Source organism: Dendrobates tinctorius, unplaced genomic scaffold (assembly GCF_039654945.1).
Source record: "Dendrobates tinctorius isolate UK_male_01 unplaced genomic scaffold, ASM3965494v1 ptg000104l, whole genome shotgun sequence".
In the NCBI taxonomy this organism is placed as follows: domain Eukaryota; kingdom Metazoa; phylum Chordata; class Amphibia; order Anura; family Dendrobatidae; genus Dendrobates; species Dendrobates tinctorius.
The window spans coordinates 16,659,419-16,680,625 of NW_027361772.1; the positions used below are offsets into that span (position 1 = coordinate 16,659,419).

Genomic DNA, 21,207 nt, shown 5'->3' on the forward strand with positions numbered 1-21,207 from the left:
TAAAATAAAAAAAAAAATAAAAAAGGGATGATAGAGAGATAGAAAGCACAAGGGATGTTACAAAGCTGGAGAAAATGTTAGATTGAAACCCCTTACACTCCACCTGACCTGTGTGAACGCTGCTTGTGGTAATCCTATAGGTGTACCCATATGGGAGGTCTTCTATAGGGCTTCCTTACCAGAGCAGAACGCTGCCTCCAGTGTGTCGGAGTCCTCCTTGCTGAAGGGGTTCCAGGAGCTTCTCCCATCATGTGTCCTGGCATAGAACCAGTGCGGGACCACCACCTCGTAGTACATTGCAGTCTCCATCGTCTCTGTAGAGACCGGGTACAAGATCGGTGGAGGGGTCTCGGTCTCCGGTATATCGGATATATCCAGGGATGCCATGGGCTAGAATGATAAAAGTAAACTAATGAATGAGTCAGCGGAGGCGATGCTGCACACTCACACAGGCCGGGGATCCTTCTTCTCTCTGACTAATACTACTGAGAAGACTTTGTCCCCTCCTTCCAAGGTGTTACCTAAGATCAGCTCTGTAGGAAAAAGCTGGAGGGGGTGGTATAAAAAAAAAAAAAAAAAAAACTTTGGCTGGGGTGGAGACTTCTATATTGACCATGGGAGGTTTTGACTATTGTGTTCAGAAACCAGTATGTAGAAATCAGCTAAAACTTTGCCAACTTCTTTATGGATCGTTGTTTGCACATAGAAGGGTGACTGCATTTTCTGAAAACTTCTGGCATGTTAAGAGACTTGGGTGCCAGATCCTGAGACTTCCACCAATCACTGAAATAAAGTTGTAGAAGAGCTTGGTGACACACTGCGCTCCTCCAAGACTGAAGACCAGCTTCGTTTTAGATCTTAGCTTCCGGACACCCACTGATCAAAACTTCAGACGCTTCTCTATGACATTTCAAAAGTTTAGTTTAAGGAGTTCCACCCTCTATTGATTTTATGTCTCACCAGAAATCTTACTCCAGTCAAACACTGGAGTAATGTACGCAACAGCGCATCATGAATTAGCTGTGACGTCACACCATTTTGGCAGAGCTGGGCGAAACTGGCAGAAAACCCGCAAAATTATTCGACAACCTCATGGTGCGCAAAAGTGTTGAGACTTATCAAAGTATTTCATGCTTTTTTTTTCCAGGGGGAAAAGCAAAGCTGGAGAAACAAAAAGTGCAAATAATGTCTTATAGACAAATGAAATAAAATACTGTAGGTACGCTCACCTCATAGGGTTGCGACAGTCACAAATATAAAAGCACGTAAAGGCTGCAGCCGGGCCACCAATAAGGTGCCGTGCAGAAAAAGAGGACTACGTGGTTCAGAGTCCGGGCTGCCGAAGGTTCACAGGTGCAGTCACACACAAGGTTAAAGCATGCACGCAGATTATTGCGTCATCGCCTTTCAAGGCGTATGTTAAAATTACATACTTTTGTATGTTGCTTTCACTCTGTATATGCTACAATAACATATCATATGACTTATCATTCGCTACTAAGGGCCTTTTTTTGAATACATCATCAATATACACTCACTGGCCACTTTATTAGGTACACCTGTCCCAACTGTGTGTTAAGACTTAATTTCTAATCAGCCAATCACATGGCGGCAACTCAGTGCATTTAGGCATGTAGACATGGTCAAGACAATCTCCTGCAGTTCAAACCGAGCATCAGTATGGGGAAGAAAGGTGATTTGAGTGCCTTTGAACGTGGCATGATTGTTGGTGCCAGAAGGGCTGGTCTGAGAATTTCAGAAACTGCTGATCTACTGGGATTTTCACGCACAACCATCTCTAGGGTTTACAGAGAATGGTCCGAAAAAGAAAAAAAATCCAGTGAGCGGCAGTTCTGTGGCCGGAAATGCCATGTTGATGCCAGAGGTCAGAGGAGAATGGGCAGACTGGTTCGAGCTGATAGAAAGGCAACAGTGACTCAAATTGCCACCCGTTACAACCAAGGTAGGCAGAAGAGCATCTCTGAACGCACAGTGCGTCGAACTTTGAGGCAGATGGGCTACAGCAGCAGAAGACCACACTGGGTACCACTCCTCTCAGCTAAGAACAGGAAACTGAGGCTACAATTTGCACAAGCTCATCGAAATTGGACAGTAGAAGATTGGAAAAACGTTGCCTGGTCTGATGAGTCTCGATTTCTGCTGCGACATTCGGATGGTAGGGTCAGAATTTGGCGTAAACAACATGAAAGCATGGATCCATCCTGCCTTGTATCAACGGTTCAGGCTGGTGGTGGTGGTGTCATGGTGTGGGGAATTTTTTCTGGGCACTCTTTGGGCCCCTTGGTACCAATTGAGCATCGTTGCAACGCCACAGCCTACCTGAGTATTGTTGCTGACCATGTCCATCCCTTTATGACCACAATGTACCCAACATCTGATGGCTACTTTCAGCAGGATAATGCGCCATGTCATAAAGCTCGAATCATCTCAGATTGGTTTCTTGAACATGACAATGAGTTTACTGTACTCAAATGGCCTCCTCAGTCACCAGATCTCAATCCAATAGAGCATCTTTGGGATGTGGTGGAACGGGAGATTCGCATCAGGGATGTGCAGCCGACAAATCTGCGCCAACTGTGTGATGCCATCATGTCAATATGGTCCAAAATCTCTGAGGAATGCTTCCAGCACCTTGTTGAATCTCTGCCACGAAGAATTGAGGCAGTTCTGAAGGCAAAAGGGGGTCCAACCCCTTACTAGCATGGTGTACCTAATAAAGTGGCCAGTGAGTGTATTTATTTTACTCATTGATACAGCGCCATTAATTCATACATACATCATCATCACTGTCCCCATTGGGGCTCACAATCCAGATTTCCTATCAGTAGGTCTTTGGATTGTAGGAGGAAACCAGTGAACCCGGTGGAAACCCAAGCAAACACAGGGAGAACATACAAACTCCTAGCAGATGTTGTCCTTGGTGGGATTTGTATTCCTGCAGTTTTTGAGTTGTATGCTCATTGTGGTTTGGTCCTGATGAAGAAGAGGTTTGGAAACCATGAAACGCGTTGACACAATAAACCCCATTCATGTTTTAACCTAGTGTGTGACTGCACCTTTGACCTTGGGCAGCGCAGACTCTGAACCACCGTATTCCTCTTTTTCTGCATGAAATTTCTGGCGAAGAGACTTTGATAAAATTGGGGCCACAAGTGTTTTGGCTGCAGTGGTGACATCACATAGCCCGCGCACATCCCCGCTGTAGCTAATCACTGAGCTCAGCGGGTGTGCAGAGGTAAAGCTCACCGATTGGCTACAACGGTGATGTCTCTCTTAACTGCAGAGAGGAGGACAGCCCATGAAGTGAGAGTACCTGCTAAGATTTTCACATGATAAAAAAAACTATATGTGTATAATATATATATATATATATATATATATATATATATACACACACACACACACACATATACATATATACACACACACACACACACACACACACACACACACACGGGCTTCTCACAAAATTAGAATATCATCAAAAAGTTAATTTTAGCTCTTCAATACAAAAAGTTAAACTCATTCTAGAGAGTGATTACACACAGAGTGATCCATTTCACGTGTTTATTTCTGTTAATGTTAAGGATTATGGCTCACAGCCAATGAAAACCCAAAAGTCATTATCTCAGGAAATTAGAATACTTTATACCACCAGCTTGAAAAAGGATTTTAAAATCCGAAATGTTGGCCTACTGAAATGCATGTTCAGTAAATGCAGTCAATACTTGGTCGGGGCTCGTTTTGCATCAATTACTGCATCAATGCGGCGTGGCATGGAGGCGATCAGCCTGTGGCACTGCTGAGGGGTTATGGAAGCCCAGGTTGCTTTGATAGCAGCCTTCAGCTCATCTGCATTGTTGTGTCTGGTGTCTCTCATCTTCCCCTTGACAATGCCCCATAGACGAGTTTGCTGGCCAATCAAAGTTTCCACAGTCAGTGATGGTTTGGGGAGCCATGTCATCTGCTGGTGTAGGTCCACTGTGTTTTATCAAGACCAGAATTCAGAACAGCCGTCTACCAGGAAATTTAGAGCGCTTCATGCTCTCCACTGCCAACAAGCTTTTTGGAGATGGAAATTTCATTCTCCAGCAGGACTTGGCACCTGTCCACACTGCCAAAAAGGCAGATTTTTGTGTACTCGCCGTAAAGTTTCTCTTAGCCTCTAATTGGGGGACACAGAACTGTGGGTGTTATGCTGCTGTCCACTAGGAGGCGACACTATGCTTAATCTGAAAAAGATTAACTTTGGCTCCTCCTCTGCAGTATACACCCGTGGACGGCGTCAGCCCTCTCCAGTTTTGTGCAAAAGCATTAGGAGGAACATAACAGGAATAACATAACCATGCCTGTAATAAGGCCACTATGTACGAACTCAGAAAACAATATGAGAACTCAACCAAAACAACGGCCCGTAAGGGCAACAGGGTGGGAACTGTGTCCCCCAATTAGAGGCTAAGAGAAAGATTTTACAGTGAGTACACAAAAATCTCCTTTACTCTGTCGCCTCATTGGGGGACACAGAACCGTGGGACGTCCCAAAGCAGTCCCTGGGTGGGAAGCAGTGGACGAATATTCTGTTGACAGTTCCCTAGACTTGGGGTACTGCCGCCTGCAGGACCCGTCTACCCAGGCTCGCATCCGCTGAGGACTGGGTATGAACACTGTAGTGTTTTGTAAACGTGTGGAGGCTAGTCCAAGTGTCTGCCTTACACACTTGTTGAGCCGAGGCTTGGTGCCGAATGGCCCAGGAGGCCCCTACCGCACGCGTAGAGCGTGCCATGATACCGGCCGAAAGAGAATTGTGAAGGCGGTAAGTCTGTTGTATGGCGGACCTGATCCACCTGGCAAGGGTGGCTTTGGAAGCTGGTAGGCCCTTGCGAACGCCTTCCGGAAGGAGGAAAAGTGAATCAGACTTCCGGAAGGGAGCAGTACTAGACACGTATATACACAATGCCCTGACAAGGTCAAGCGTATGCAGAGCCTTTTCCACTCTATGAACCGGAACCGGGCAAAGAGAAGGCAGTGAGATTTCCTCATTGAGATGGAAGCTGGACACAACCTTCGGTAGGAAAGATGAGACTGTACGGAGAACCACCTTGTCCTGGTGGAAAACCAGGAAGGGTCGTCTGCAGGAAAGTGACGAAAGTTCGGACACTCTGCGTAGCGAAGTGATTGCCACTAGAAAGACCACCTTCTGTGATAAAAGGCGGAGAGGGACCTCCTTAAGGGGTTCAAAAGGAGGTGCCTGCAATGCTGTCAGGACCAAGCTGAGGTCCCACGTGTCTAATGGGACGTTTGTAGGGGGGGGAGCCAACCGGGAAACCCCTTGGAGAAAAGTCCTCACTTGCGGCTTGTTAGCAATGCGCCTCTGAAAGAGCACTGAGAGCGCTGACACCTGGCTCTTAAGCGAGCCCAGGGATAGCCTGGCGTCCAGGCCCGATTGAATGAAGCCAAGAACCTTTGGGAGAGTTTAGGGGAGTGGAGTCTGTCCATGAGATTCGCACCAAGTAAAGAAAATTTTCCAGATATGGTAGTAAATCCTGGCGGAAGCTGGCTTCCATGCCATGATCATGGTTGTAATGACATCCGGTGAAAAACCTGCTTGGGTCAGAACCCAGGTCTCAATGGCCATGCCGTCAAATTGAGAGCCCCTGACTTCTGATGGAAGAACGGGCGTGTTAAACAGGTCGGGACGGATGGGGAGACGCCAGGGGGCGTCTGCTGTGAGTTGTACGATGTCGGCGTACCATGTACGCCTGGGCTAGTCTGGTGCGATTAGGATGGTTGGAACTCCCTCTTGTTTGATATTCCTCAGGACTCTGGAGATCAGGGGGAGGGGTGGAAAAATGTACAGAAGCTGGAACTGGGTTCAGTCTTGAACCAGGGCATCTGCACCGAGCGATCTTGGATCGCGCGTCCTGGCCATGAAATTGGGGACCTTGGCATTGAGATGGGATGCCACTAGGTCCACGTCTGGGGTCCCCCAGCGATGGCAGATCTGACAAAAAATTTCAGGATGGAGAGACCACTCCCCCGAGTCCATTCCTTGTCTGCTGAGGTAGTCGGCTTCCCAGTTGTCCACACCCGGAATGTGGACTGCAGAGAGTACCGACCTCGCGTCCTCCGCCCAGTGGAGGATTTGTGTCACTTCTTTCATCGCCTGGATGCTGCGGGTCCCACCTTGATGGTTCACGTATGCCACCGCCGTGGCATTGTCCGACTGAACGCTGAGTAGCAGCATGAGAGGCCCGAGGTAAGTGCCCAGAACGGAGAGCAGCGGCAGTCCTGACATGAGAGGCTGCCAGCAAGTGATGAAAGGCTCTCAATGCTAGGAAGATGGTCCGAATCTCCAGGATGTTGATGGGCATGTTCGCTTCCATTGGTGACCACTTGCCTTGCGCCCTGTGATGTAGATGCACCGCGCCCCAACCCGTCAGGCTTGCGTCGGTGGTCAAAACCTTCCATTGGCCTGGGAGAAAGGATTTTCCCCTTGCAAGCGAGGTTGGCTTGAGCCACCAGTGTAGGGACGTCCTGGCTTTTGATGTTAACTGGAACTCCCTGTCGAGGGAGAATGGATTCCTGTCCCAGGACTTGAGGATGGCCAGTTGAAGAGGTCTGAGGTGAAACTGGGCAAATGGTACCGCCTCCATTGCTGCTGCCATCCTGCCGAGGACTCTCATGGCAAACCGGAGAGATCGGGGGGGGATTGCGGAGGAGTATGCGAACTTCTAGGCAGAGAGCCGGTGTCTTGTCCCTGGGGAGGAGCACCAGACCCCTGGAGGTGTCGAATAGCATCCCCAGGATGGTCAGAGACTGACTCGGGGTAGTCGATGACTTTTGTAAATTGACTAACCACCCCAGGCGACTCAGTGTCGATTGTGACGTTGACCTCGCAGTTCTTGAAGGTGGGGGCTTTGATGAGGTCATCCAGGTATGGAACGACTACTATGCCTCTGGAGTGTAGAACGTCCATGGTGGCTGCCATGATCTTGGTAAACGTTCTGGGAGCCGTGGCGAGTCCGAACAGGAGGGCAACGAACTCGTAGTGGTCCTGGTCGATTGCGAACCTGAGAAATCTCTGATGGGCGGGAGCAATTGGTATATGCAGGTATGCGTCTTGTATGTCTATGGAGGCGAAATATTCTCCTTTCTCCATGGACGCAATAATTGACCGGAGGGACTCCATGCGAAAGTGACGAACCCGAACATACTTGTTGAGTTGTTTTAGGTCTAGTATGGGTCGGACACTGCCTCCCTTCTTGGGAACTACAAACAGATTGGAGTAGAACCCTCGGAAGCGCTCGTCTGCAGAAACTGGTACTATGACTCCTGTTTGAAGGAAGGAGGAAACCGCTTGATGGAAGGCTCGAGCCTTGAGTGGTGGTTTTGGGGGAACGGAGAGGATGAACCGGTTCGGTGGACTGGTAGAAAAACTCGATCTTGTATCCGGAAGACACCATTTCCTTGACCCACCTGTCTTCTGTAATAGGCAGCCAGACCTGCTGAAAGAGTAGCAGTCGTCCGCCTACGAGTGGGGTGTCTTCCGGAAGCTGTGAGTCATGATGAGGAGAAGGTCTGAGATTTTCCTCCTTTGGACTTTGCCTGGCCTGCTTTTGACTGCCAGGTCCTGTCTGGCCTCTCTGCCGCTCTTGTGTTGTCTCTGCAGGGGGGGGGGGGGGGGAGCGGTTACGATTTTGTGCTGGGCGCGAGACGGACCAGCCTGAAGAATTCCGAAAGGATCTGAAACGAGATTGGTTACGTCTTTTAAACGTGCGCTTTGGTTTTAATTGAGGGAGTGAGGTACTCTTACCCCCAGTGGCGTTGGATATCATTGTGTCCAACTTTTCACCGAAAAGACGCCCACTGAAGTACGGGAGATTTGTGAGGGACTTTTTTGAGGCCGCGTCCGCTTTCCATTCCCTCAGCCGGAGGATACGCCAGATCGTGATGGCGTTTGATGCTATTCTCGCTACACCTCTTGCAGAATCCAAAGCTGCATGGATCATGTAATCTGCTAATACTGCTATTTGAACCGCCTGGTCCGACAGCTGAGGATTTGAAGCTTGGAGGCCCTGTTGCAATTTTTGAGCCCAGGCTAGAATGGCCTTGGCCGCCCAGACTGAAGCAAACGCGGGAGCCACAGAAGCTCCTGCCGCTTCGAAGACTGAACGAGCCATGCGTTCTACCTGCCTGTCTGCTGCGTCCTTGAGGGTTGAGCTGTCTGGCAGTGAAAGAAGAGTCTGTGCTGCTAGCCTAGAGACTGGGGGGTCCACTTCGGGTGGATCTGTCCATTCCTTAGTGTCCTTCTGTGGGAAGGGGTACTTTGCTTCTAAGTATTTGCGAATTTTTTCTCAGGCTGCGAAAAATGCTTAGAAAGTATTTTTTGAAATTCCAGGTGATTAGGGAAGACCTTAGGTGGTTTCAGAACAGTCTCAAAGCAAATCTTGTGTTCTGGGGTTGGATCAGAAATGTCCAGCACCCGAAGGATGGAGGAGATTATATCCTCAACTAGCGCTGTATTACTAGGGGGACAAGGTATCAGAGGATTCTCTGTTTCGTTGTCTGAGTTAGAGTCACATATGCCTTCTGAGTCTTGCGCATCGCTAAGGAGCTCCCTAGCAGGTGAACTAGGGAGGAGGTCTTCTGTGGTCGGGGATCGTTGTGGAGATCCGCGTTGTCTGTCTCTGTCAGGGGGCGGTGAAGGTGATCAAGAGCCACCGTGTCTCTCCCTAGAGGGGGACGAACGAGTGCTATGTGAGGACGCGGATGAACGCGACATGTGGGTCCGCTTTCGTCTAATACTGTCGGAAGCGGCATGTCCCTGAGACGGGCTGTCCCTTTGCTGGGTAACGTTCATAGCCGAGACATGCCCCTTCAGAGCCTGCAGTAATGTCGAGATCAGGTTATTCATAGACTGTGTCATAGACTGCAACATCTGTGTAGCCCATTCCGGCGTGGTCTCAGGCGCAGAAGCGTTGGTAGGGACGTCTTGGGGTTCGGACCCAGTGTTTGGGGTACAGTCCCGGCAGTGCGGGTACGTGCTGCCACTGGGGAGAGTGGACTTGCAGGCTGTGCAGAATGCATAAAAACAGTCTTGCCTGGTCTTTCTTGAGCCCGACATAGTGCTTAGACGCTGGCTAGCAGGGGAACGTTATAGGTAATATAAATTCACAACTGGGTAAGGGAACCCAGCTGTGATCTTACCTCACCGGTGTGCCCCTAGATCCAGCACCGACAATTGACAGTCCTGTGCCCCCCAGAGACTGCTGTGCTGCTTCAGCTATGTTTTCTGCTGCAGCAAGATGGCCACCGGGATTCTGAGGTGGAGGAGGAAGGGGGCAGAGAGCTGAGAAGGGCACGCTGAGCTATGTAAAAGCGCGCCCTTCCTGCCTTGATCCGCCCCTTCTATGACACTGCAGAGTGTCATTTTCGTCATCCGGAGGGCAGGAATAAGGCGCGACTTCGGCTAGGCCGAAGCCGCGGCCTAAATTTGAGACCTCATGCCCAGAAGGGCTCCAGGACGGCGCGGTTGTCCGGGGGGTGGTCGGATTTAACCCAGACCACCCTGGAATGAAAGTAAGGCTAGCGGGGCGTCATGAGCGCGAACGGGGCCCTGTGGAGTGCTATGCGGCTGGTGCTGCCGCAGCGACAGGGGTGCAGGGAGCCCAGTCTCTGACAAGTGCCATGCCTGCCTGCACCTCCCCCAGTCCCAACAGGAGCCCGCAGCTGGGCTGGGGTCCCTGGGTCTGTAAGCGGTCCAATGGTGCCTGATACAAGCCCTACCTGCGGTATCTCAACCTAATACCCCCAGAGGAGGATTAGGGTGGGTGCTGCTGTCACCGTCAGGGGGCTTCACCCTTTCCTCGCCCACACCCAGAGCTTGGGGAAGAAGGGGGGGGTCTCGACTTCGAACCAGTACCCGAGGGACTGGGGAAGGAGCGACATGGGGAATAGCCACCTCGACATCAACCGGGTACCCCTAATAGGGGACAGAGGAGGGAGCCATGCCAGGAGTCTCGATGGAGACCCGCTTTTCTTCATCTGTAGTCCGCTGGAAGAAAACAAATAAGAAAAAACGGAGTAAAAATTTTTAGGTGTGCCTCCTTGCGACACTAAGCAAAAACTGGAGAGGGCTGACGCCGTCCAGGGGTGTATACTGCAGAGAAGGAGCCAAAGTTAATCTTTTTCAGATTATGCATAGTGTCGCCTCCTAGTGGACAGCAGCATAACACCCACGGTTCTGTGTCCCCCAATGAGGCGATTAAGTACCAATACCTGGTTTACAAACAACAGTATCACTGTGGTTGATTGGCCAGCAAACTCGCCTGACCTTAACCCCATAGAGAAACTATGTGGTATTGTCAAGAGGAAGATGAGAGACACCAGACCCAACAATGCAGACGAGCTGAAGGCTGCTATCAAAGCAACCTGGGCTTCCATAACACCTCAGCAGTGCTACAGGCTGATCACCTCCATGCCACGTCGCATTGATGCAGTAATTGATGCCAATGAAAACGAGCTGAAGGCTGCTATCAGAGGATCCTGTGAGCCACACCGCCTAGGTAAAGACTATAAAGCATTCACACTATGTAAAAAGAGCCAAAAACAGAAAAAAAAAAAAAAATTCTTGGTGGGAGAAGACAAGTAAGAAGAGATCAGGTGAAGCATGCACAGGACATGATCTACCGCATCTATTGAACTGAGTGGATGAAGGTAATGTGAAGGCTATCGAAATTGCAGCATCAGTGATTTCACTAAAAAGTGAGTTAATTACAAACGAAAGAATAAAAAAAAGTTAAAAGTTATGTGCACACAGAGTCTTTATTCCGAGTTTTCACAGCAAAAGCACAATATTTTGAGATTTGAAGAGATTCTGATAAAAAAAAAAAAAACCCTCTGCACATAACCTAAGTTAGAATGCGCTAATAAGATATTAGAAAATAGATTTTAGAACCCAGACAAGCATTTTATGTGATCATTGACATAAAGCATATTTTACGACACTGAAGGCCAGATATGGTGCCTGAGATGGACACTGTTCAAAATTTTACAATTTAGGTTTGTATTCAAACTGGCGTCTCAAGCCCAAATTTTAAGACAAGATGAAGATTGCAAATTCATAGTCAACTGGTTAGATGTTAAATGACAATCTGTCACTGGAGGGCAGTATAATGTAGGGACAGAGATCCTGATTCCAGAGATGTGTCGCTTAATGGGCTTCTTGCTGTAGTTTTGGATAACAGATTTTTCTGCCGCAGCTCTGCTAGTCCTCTCGATGAGGAGCTCTGTCTATCCCCCCATCTGTATCTCCACAGCCAGTATTGGTCATCAGCTTCCTGCCTACACTGTGCAGTATTAATGTTGTCAGTGGGGGTTAGACAGACTCATCAATGAGAAGACTAGCAGATCTGCAGCAAAGAAAATAGTGATTTTATCAAAACTACAGGAAGAAGCCGAGTAAGTGACACTGCACTGGAATCAGTAGCTCGGAGACTGAGAAGTATAACCTCATGACAGAACACATTTAAGATGGCCAATGATTGTATTCCGGCTGACCACACAGTTGTGGCTTTCCTTTAGCGGATATTATTATTATACATGAAGTCACAAAAGTACCGTATTTCTCGGATTATAAAACGCTCCAGATTAGAAGACGAAGCCCAAATTTTGAGAAAAATAGGAAAAAAAACTTTTTTTTTTTTTAAATTACATGGTTGTGCTTCTTATTATCCATGCGTCTTATTGCTTACCGGGGGTGGTGGCTGAGGTGAAGCGGGGTCCCAGGGTTGCTGCTGGAGGAGGCAGGAGTGGAAGGTTGCTGCACGCCGGGATGAGGGGGTGTTCCGATGCTGCCGCTGTGCTCTATCGCCGGGTGTTGCTGTCACTGCGCTCTGTCCCTTGTGCTGCCGGGTGATGCTGCAGCGCTGTCCCCCGATGCTTGCCGCCACCGAGCTCTGTACCGTGCTGCGTGGGGGGCTCTGCCGCTCCATCCGTGCGTGTGCGGTGGATTCCTTCCAGGAGAATGGCCGCCGGGAGGCAGCGCATGCACAGATGGAGATCTCGGCACTGAAATCTCAGGGGACAGAGGGCGGCAGCAACCACCAGGGGACAGAGCACGGCAGCAGCACCCGGCACAGAACGCGGCGGCAAGCACCGGACATCCGCAGCACAGATAAGGTATATCCCCATTGTAAGACGCACCCCCATTTACCCCCCAATTTTTTTGGGAAAAAAGTGCATCTTACAAAGCGAAAAATACGGTATGTTCTTCCTAAGCAGATATTTTAATTCTGATACATATATCGATTGATATGAAGGGGGACAACAATGAAATTATATTTTTTTCCCACAACGCAAATTGGGATCAGCTTACTAATGTGTATGGGGGCCTCTCGATAGGTGGTATTTCAACGAGATAAGCCACCATCAAAAGGTGTCTGGTAGCGGCTTCCTACCCTTTTCCAACCAAGAACACATGCACACCTGGCAAAGCGAGCGTGCGTATGGGGAGACATAGCTAATCGGCTAAACGAGCAACTAGTCATTAGTTTACTGGTAGCTCGTAGATTGATGACTGGAAATGGTCTCAGCATCTATTTAAAGCCAAATGAAATAGAATTCCAACAAGGTACTGAATACCAAATTAGTGAAAAGACAGGTCAATTACGAAAATGTTGAATCCACACCCAAAACTATAGGGAAAAAAAAAAAAAAAAAACACACAACACACATTATCAGGGGTAGCGGTGTATCCTTATAGCCTACTCTTGTGGATTCTAGCTAAAAAAAAAAAATGGATATTTCCCGGACTAAGTTCGTCTATCCAACAAGCTCTATTGCCTTATCTTCAGAAGCAGGATTTCGAGAAACAAAGAAGTAGGATTATAAAGCAATTTTTGGAGGGGAAAAAAACAACAAAACACTCACATAAATTTGGCGTTTTTGTAAGGAACGACTTATTGTAGATGTGTGAACATTGACTCCCATCAAAGAGGCGGCATTCTGAAGGTCTTTCAGAGTCGTCAATGGCTGCAGCGAAAAATCCTCAACTAACTTCCTGCGTACTCGGCTGCACAGCTTAGGAGGGCGACCTGACCGGGGTAGAGTCTCTGTAGTGTGGTGGGTCTTCCATTTGATAACGATACTGCGCACTGTGCTTACGTGGAGAGTCAGTGCCTTTGAAATTTTTTTGTACCCTTCTCCAGCTTTGTGGAGCGCTACAACTCTATCCCGCACGTCTTGAGAAAGCTGCTTGTTCTTCATGTTGCTTTGGATGACCACCGAGGAACAGTACCGAGGCTTATCTACAAGTTAAACAAACTTTAATTACACAGCGAAGAATATGGGTTGAGATCTAGAAAAAAAAAGAAAAAAAAAAAAAAGAGAATGGTCTCTTATTTAAGGTACCTGGACCTTCTACAATACTGAAGGCAATGTTCGATAACTGCCCCTATATCAGAGCTTGTGTTGGCTTAACGTGACACACTTGCCCCGAGAATGCTTTCAGTCCTAAAAAGAGACTTATAAAAGGTCGGCCATTCTTATCTGCAGGGAGCTCTTGTATGGCCAGATCAGAGGACTACGGAGCAACACCCATTCCATAACACCTCTGATGGACGTGTTGGCAACACACAACTGATTGATGAAAGTGAAAAAAAAAAGAAGGTAAATTTAAACACGGCACTGGCACCCAAAGTAAGACCTGACATGAGTTAAGTCCACTTCTCCTGCAAGGTTGTAGAACAAATGCGACAATACGTAAGCAGATGTTGGTGGGACAACACTCCAGCCTTGGACTCTACCAAAGTATTGGAAGTCTTGCCTTTTCTAGGATCACGAAAGTGTTTGAAAGTCAAGCATCTACAAACAATGGCTGAAACAATAAGTTCAGCATCTACTCATCACCTTCACTTTTGGCACCAATCATCTAAAAAGGTATTGGAAAACTATTTACAGGATATATGCAGCTTGTACCGATAGCCTATATCTTCTGCCGGCCAAGCGACAAGGCTTGTGAACATGAACAAGTCAAAAACAGTTAGAGATGTACGGAAATGGACATCATGGATGTTTACGGTGCCACAGACTCAACAAAAAAACAAAACAAAACAGTGCTAGAGATGGAAACTATCCTGGTTATAAAACCCACACGTTGACCAGAACTGCTTGATGTAAGTAGTCTTATACATGTATGGTACACGGCAATCTTTGGCCGTGTAGTGCTGAAGTTGAGCTGCCCAGATGGCCATCGATTCTAATTGAAAACTTTTCAAAAGGATATTTTAATCCTAAAGGAGAACTTGAACTCTGTAGAAATATTTAGTACTTAAAAGATTCTCTCTCGACAGTGTAAGCCAACAATAGCTTCCCATCTAGACCTGACCAGAAGTAGGTGGCTCAACAAAGACCTATCTAATAAGGTCGCAACATACAGTGCCTTGCAAAAGTATTCGGCCCCTGGTACTTTTCAACCTTTTCCCCACATATGATGCTTCAAACATAAAGATACCAAATGTAAATTTTTGGTGAAGAATCAACAACAAGTGGAAGACAATTGTGAAGTTGAACGAAATTTATTGGTTATTTTAAATTTTTGTGTCAATTCAAAAACTGAAAAGTGGGGCGTGCAATATTATTCGGCCCCTTTAACTTAATACTTTGTTGCTCCACCTTTTGCTGCGATTACAGCTGCAAGTCACTTGGGGAACAGTTGTGGCCAAAAGTATTGACACCCCTGCAATTCTGTCAGATAATACTCAGTTTCTTCCTGAAAATGATTGCAAACACATTCTTTGGTATTATTATCTTGATTTAATTTGTCTTAAATGAAAAAACACAAAAAGAATTGTCCTAAAGCCAAATTGGATATAATTCCACACCAAACATAAAAAAAGAGGGTGGACAAAAGTATTGGCACTGTTCGAAAAATCATGTGATGCTTCTCTAATTTGTGTAATTAACAGCACCTGTAACTTACCTGTGGTACCTAACAGGTGTTGGCAATAACTAAATCACACTTGCAGCCAGTTGACATGGATTAAATTTGACTCAACCTCTGTCCTGTGTCCTTGTGTGTACCACATTGAGCATGGAGAAAAGAAAGACCAAAGAACTGTCTGAGGACTTGAGAAACCAAATTGTGAGGAAGCATGAGCAATCTCAAGGCTACAAGTCCATCTCCAAAGACCTGAATGTTCCTGTGTCTACCGTGCGCAGTGTCATCAAGAAGTTTAAAGCCCATGGCACTGTTGCTAACCTCCCTAGATGTGGACGGAAAAGAAAAATTGACAAGAGATTTCAACGCAAGATTGTGCGGATGTTGGATAAAGAACCTCGACTAACATCCAAACAAGTTCAAGCTGCCCTGCAGTTCGAGGGTACAACAGGGTCAACCCGTACTATCCGTCGGCGTCTGAATGAAAAGGGACTGTATGGTAGGAGACCCAGGAAGACCCCACTTCTTACCCCGAGACATAAAAAAGCCAGGCTGAAGTTTGCCAAAACTTACCTGAAAAAGCCTAAAACGTTTTGGAAGAATGTTCTCTGGTCAGATGAGACAAAAGTAGAGCTTTTTGGGCAAAGGCATCAACATAGAGTTTACAGGAGAAAAAAAGAGGCATTCAAAGAAAAGAACACGGTCCCTACAGTCAAACATGGTGGAGGTTCCTTGATGTTTTGGGGTTACTTTGCTGCCTCTGGCACTGGACTGCTTGACCGTGTGCATGGCATAATGAAGTCTGAAGACTACCAACAAATTTTGCAGCATAATGTAGGGCCCAGTGTGAGAAAGCTGGGTCTCCCTCAGAGGTCATGGATCTTCCAGCAGGACAATGACCCAAAATACACTTCAAAAAGCACTAGAAAATGGTTTGAGAGAAAGCAATGGAGACTTCTAAGGTGGCCAGCAATGAGTCCAGACCTGAATCCCATAGAACACCTGTGGAGAGATTAAAAATGGCAGTTTGGATAAGGCACCCTTCAAATATCAGGGACCTGTAGCAATTTGCCAAAGAAGAATGGTTTAATATTCCAGCAGAGCATTGTAAGAAACTCATTGATGGTTACTGGAAGCGGTTGGTCGCAGTTATTTTGGCTAAAGGTTGTGCAACCAAGTATTAGGCTGAGGGTGCCAATACTTTTGTCTGGCCCATTTTTGGAGTTTTGTGTGAAATGATCAATGTTTTGCTTCATTCTCTTTTGTGGTTTTTCATTTAAGACAAATTAAATGAAGATAATACCAAAGAATGTGTTTGCAATCATTTTCAGGAAGAAACTGAGTATTATCTGACAGAATTGCAGGGGTGTCAATACTTTTGGCCACAACTGTATGTCTCTATCAGTTTTGTACATCGAGAGACTGAAATTCTTGCCCATTCTTCCTTGGCAAACAGCTCGAGCTCAGTGAGGTTTGATGGAGATCGTTTGTGAACAGCAGTTTTCAGCTCTTTCCACATATTCTCGATTGGATTCAGGTCTGGACTTTGACTTCGCCATGCTAACACCTGGATACGTTTATTTGTGAACCATTCCATTGTAGATTTAGCTTTATGTTTGGGATCATTGTCTTGTTGGAAGACAAATCTCTGTCCCAGTCTCAGGTCTTTTGCAGACTCCAACAGGTTTTCTTCAAGAATGGTCCTGTATTTGGCTCCATCCAGCTTCCCATCAATTTTAACCATCTTCCCTGTCCCTGCTGAAGAAAAGCAGGCCCAAACCATGATGCTGCCACCACCATGTTTGACAGTGGGGATGGTGTGTTCAGTGTGATGAGCTGTGTTGCCTTTACGCCAAACATATCGTTCGGCATTGTTGCCAAAAAGTTTGATTTTGGTTTCATCTGACCAGAGCACCTTCTTCCACATGTTTGGTGTGTCTCCCAGGTGGCTTGTTGCAAACTTTAAATGACACTTTATGGCTATCTTTGAGAAAAAGCTTTCTTTTTGCCACTCTTCCATAAAGGCCAGATTTGTGCAGTGTACGACTGATTGTTGTCCTATGGAAAGACTGTCCCACCTCAGCTGTAGATCTCTGCAGTTCATCCATAGTGATCATGGGCATCTTGGCTGCATCTCTGATCAGTCTTCTCCTTGTATGAGATGAAAGTTTAGAGGGACGGCCGGGTCTTAGTAGATTTGCAGTGGTATGATACTCCTTCCATTTCAATATGATTGCTTGCACAGTGCTCCTTGTGATGTTTAAAGTTTTGGAAATCATTTTGTATCCAAATCCGGCTTTAAACTTCTCCACAACAGTATCACGGACCTGCCTGTTGTGTTCCTTGGTCTTCATGATGCTCTCTGTGCTTCAAACTGAACCCTGAGACTATCACAGGTGCATTTATACGGAGACTTGATTACACACAGGTGGATTATATTTATCACCATTAGTCATTTAGGACAACATTGGATCATTCAGAGATCCCCATTGAACTTCTGGAGTGAGTTTGCTGCACTGAAAGTAAAGAGGCGGAATAATATTGCACGTTCCACTTTTCAGTTTTTGAAATAAATTTCATTCAACTTCACAATTGTGTCCCACTTCTTGTTGATTATTCACCAAAAATTTACATTTGGTATCTTTATGTTTGAAGCATTATATGTGGGAAAAGGTTGAAACGTTCCAGGGGGCCGAATACTTTCACAAAGGACTGCATCTGTCTCACCTTTATTATGTGACACATTAACGATGAAGAAACTTTTTTGCTACCGTGGATGTAGTTATCGCTCTCTCTGTAAGTGAAGGAAGCAACACAAAGCAGGAGAAGGGTACGAGAAAATTCCAAAGTGTTGGTCCACCACCAAGGTGCACTGTAGTTATGGTTGCTTGCAGACAATCACAATACTTATCTTTGGGACTGTTGGTTCTTCACAGCTCAATAGACATTTGGATGTATTGTAGACTTCGATTCATCATTTATGGGGTTTTCTGGTTAAGTAATCTTTAGCCTTGTCTTTCTTTTCGCACTGGTGGATTTTGCACAAAATCAGTCAATATGGGGGTACAATGTTTGATGAATCAGGACAAGTTCAAAATATGATTATTCTTTTGGCTCTTTTGCACCTTTTAAGAGTAAAATAACAACAAAAATGACTTGATCCTCTAAATAATCTTTAAAAAACAGTTAAAAATGATGGCCATCTGGATAACCAAATCCACCCCCATAATCGTGAAGAAAAAAAAACAGAAAAGACCTAGTAGAGATAACATTAAAAAGACGCAAAGTTAGAACCATTTCTACTCCAGAAAAAGGGTGCAAAAAGACTGATAAATCGGCCCCTATGTTTCTTCTTCTTCATGGTGCTAGGCATCCTAAAATAAGGATTTTTGTGTACTCACCGTAAAATCCTTTTCTCCGAGCCAATCATTGGGGGACACAGACAGTGGGTGTTATGCTGCTGGCCACTAGGAGGACACTAAGTAAACCAGAAAAAAAGTTAGCTCCTCCCCTGCAGTATACACCTTCTCGCTGGCTGAGATTTCTCCAGTTTGGTGAAAAAAGCAGTTGGAGCATAAACAGTAAACAATAACCATAACTAAGTCCAAGTCTAAGAATGCTACAGTGAGCCAATAGGCTAAACAGGGTGGGTGCTGTGTTCCCCAATGATTGGCTCAGAGAAAAGGATTTTACGGTGAGTACACAAAAATCCCTATATCTCCTATGCCTCATTGGGGGACACAGACAGTGGGACATCCTAAAGCAGTCCCTGGGTGGGGAGCATACATCTGCTAATACCCCATGTACCACTGAGTCAACACTGAGGTACTGCCGATTGCAGGATGCGTCTGCCGCGAGCTGCATCCGCAGAGGCCTGATAATGAATTAAGCAATGTTTGTAAAGGTATGCAGGCTGGATCAAGTCACAGCCTTGCGGACAGGCCCGAGAATGAACTTGGTAATGTTTTGTAAAAAGTATGCACACTGGACCAAGTCGCAGCCTTGCAGACATGTTCTGCCGAGGCCTGGTGCCGAATAGGCGCCCACTGACCGGGTAGAGTGCGCTATAATCCCCGCTGGGACAGGCGCGTTCCTGACACAGTAGGATTCCTGAATCGCCAAGCAAATCCACCTGGCTAGCATTGCTTTTGATGCGGCTAGACCCTTCCTATGCCCCTCTGGAAGCATGAACAGGGCATCTGATTTGTGGAAGGGAGCCGTCCGTGAGATGTACTGTCTCAGCGCCCTAACCACATCCAGGGTGTGAAGGGCCTTCTCAATGCGATGGACTGGCGCCGGACAAAAGAAAGGCAAAACAAATTCCTCATTGAGATGGAAAGAGGAGGCGACCTTGGGCAGGAAGGACGCGAACGTCCTGAGAACTACCTTTTCCTGATGAAAATTCAGGAACGGAGAATGGCAGGACAGGGCTGCCAATTCCGAAACTCGCCTGATTGTCGTAATTGCCACAGACAGTGACACGTCCTGCAGTTCGAAAGGAGCCTCCTGTAAGGCCCCGAGAACCAGGTTAAGGTCCCATGATGCCCGAACTTCTATAAGGAGGCGCCACATGGGAAACTCCCTGAATGAACGTCTTGACCTGAAGCTTGACGGCAATTTTTCGTTGGAAAAGCACTGACAAGGCCGAAATGTGGCCCCTGAGCGAGCTAAGCGCGAGGCCTGAATTTAATCCAGATTGAAGGAATTCCAATATGGCGGGAATGGAAAAAACACCAGAGGTGATCGACGACGATCCTTGCACCACGAAAAGAAGGTTTTCCAGGTGCGGTGGTAGATGCACCTGGACACAGGCTTCCTAGCACTAATCATGATGGAAATCATGTCGTGCGAGAACCCAGCCTGTGCTAAAATCCAGGATTCAATGGCCACGCCGTCAAAGACAGGGTCCCGGAGTTCTGGTGGTAAATCGGGACCTGCGAGTGTAGATCCATGAGATCTGGAAGTCGCCAGGGGACGTCAGCGACTAGTTGTATTAGTTCTGCATACCATGCTCGGCGCAGCCAATCTGGCACAACTAGGATCACTGGTACTCCCTCCGCTTCTTGATGACCCTCGGAAGCAAGGGAAGAGGAGGGAAGATGTACGGGAGCCGGAACCAGTGCCACGGCAGAACTAGGGCGTCCGCTCCGATGGCGCATGGATCGTGCGATCGGGCAATGAACCGAGGAACCTTGTTGTTTAGTCTTGAGGCCATGAGATCCACATCCAGAGTCCCCCAACGATGACAAATCTGCTGAAAAAGTTCCAGATGAAGAGACCACTTCCCCAAGGCAATGCCTTGGCGACTGAGAAAATCTGCCACCCAATCTTCTACGCTTGGCCCATTGAAGGATGTGACTCACTTCGTGCGTGGCCATCCTGCTCCGAGTACCTCCCTGGCGGTTGATATATGCTACAGGCGTGGCGTTGTCGGATTGGTTCCTGATGGAGGTGACCTGCGAGGAGATGGTGGAAACTCCGTAGAGCTAATCTGTGCAATATACTAAAGGAACAGAAAAGCGCAATAGGGTCTTATCCGAGTTAATATTAAAAGATTAAAAGAAATTCACTCACCTATTTGTAGGAGAGATCAAGCACATAGGATTCGTAGTCAGATGCTGCACGTCCAAAGGTCAAACCGAGTGACCGCTGATACATCAATTCTTATGGAAATAAATTTATAGACTTCCATGCGCTGCTTGACAAAATGCAGAATCCCACTTACGGTGAAAGATCATTTATTCCCAACGCGTTTCGAAGGACTACTGCTTCCTCAGGGGATGACAATCATCATGACATGTTTGTCAGCCCCTGAGGAAGAAGTAGTCCTTACTTCGAAACACGTTGGGAATAAATGATTAATCTTTCACCGTAAGTGGGATTCTGTATTTTGTCAAGCAGCGCATGGAAGTCCATAAATTATTTCCATAAGAATTGATGTAGAGCTATTCTGATCGCTCGTATCTCCAAAATGTTGATGGGGAGACTTGACTCTCGGGTTGACCAATGACCCTGTAACGTGTGGCGACGAAAGACCGCACCCCAGCAAAGGAGACTTGCGTCGGTGGTTACTACCAACCATCTTACTGGGAGAAAAGAGCTCGCTTGATTCAGGGAGGTCCACAGTGTCCACCACCTGAGGGCTTGCCTGACCCGCAGGGACAGAGGGATCCGACGGTCCAGGAAGAACAAGTTCTTGTCCCAAGCTAACAGCATCGCGTGTTGTAAGGGACGGAGGTGGAACTGTG

The 21,207-nt window shown here is 47.0% G+C and overlaps 1 protein-coding gene across 3 annotated transcripts in view; it reads right to left on the bottom strand.

The window, feature by feature from the left end:
• Positions 1 to 21,207, bottom strand: part of DDHD2 (DDHD domain containing 2) — a 71,679-nt gene that overhangs the window by 36,908 nt on the left and 13,564 nt on the right. For 2 of the 3 annotated variants that reach the window (XM_073588824.1, XM_073588823.1), the window contains exons 2-3: positions 12,952 to 13,328; positions 180 to 390 (exon numbers count right to left, since the gene is read on the bottom strand). In XM_073588824.1, coding sequence (XP_073444925.1) covers positions 180 to 390; positions 12,952 to 13,287 — 547 coding nt within the window. In that variant the 5' untranslated portion in view covers positions 13,288 to 13,328. The remainder of the gene's footprint in view (positions 1 to 179; positions 391 to 12,951; positions 13,329 to 21,207) is intronic. The other variant, XM_073588825.1, reaches the window with a different exon arrangement.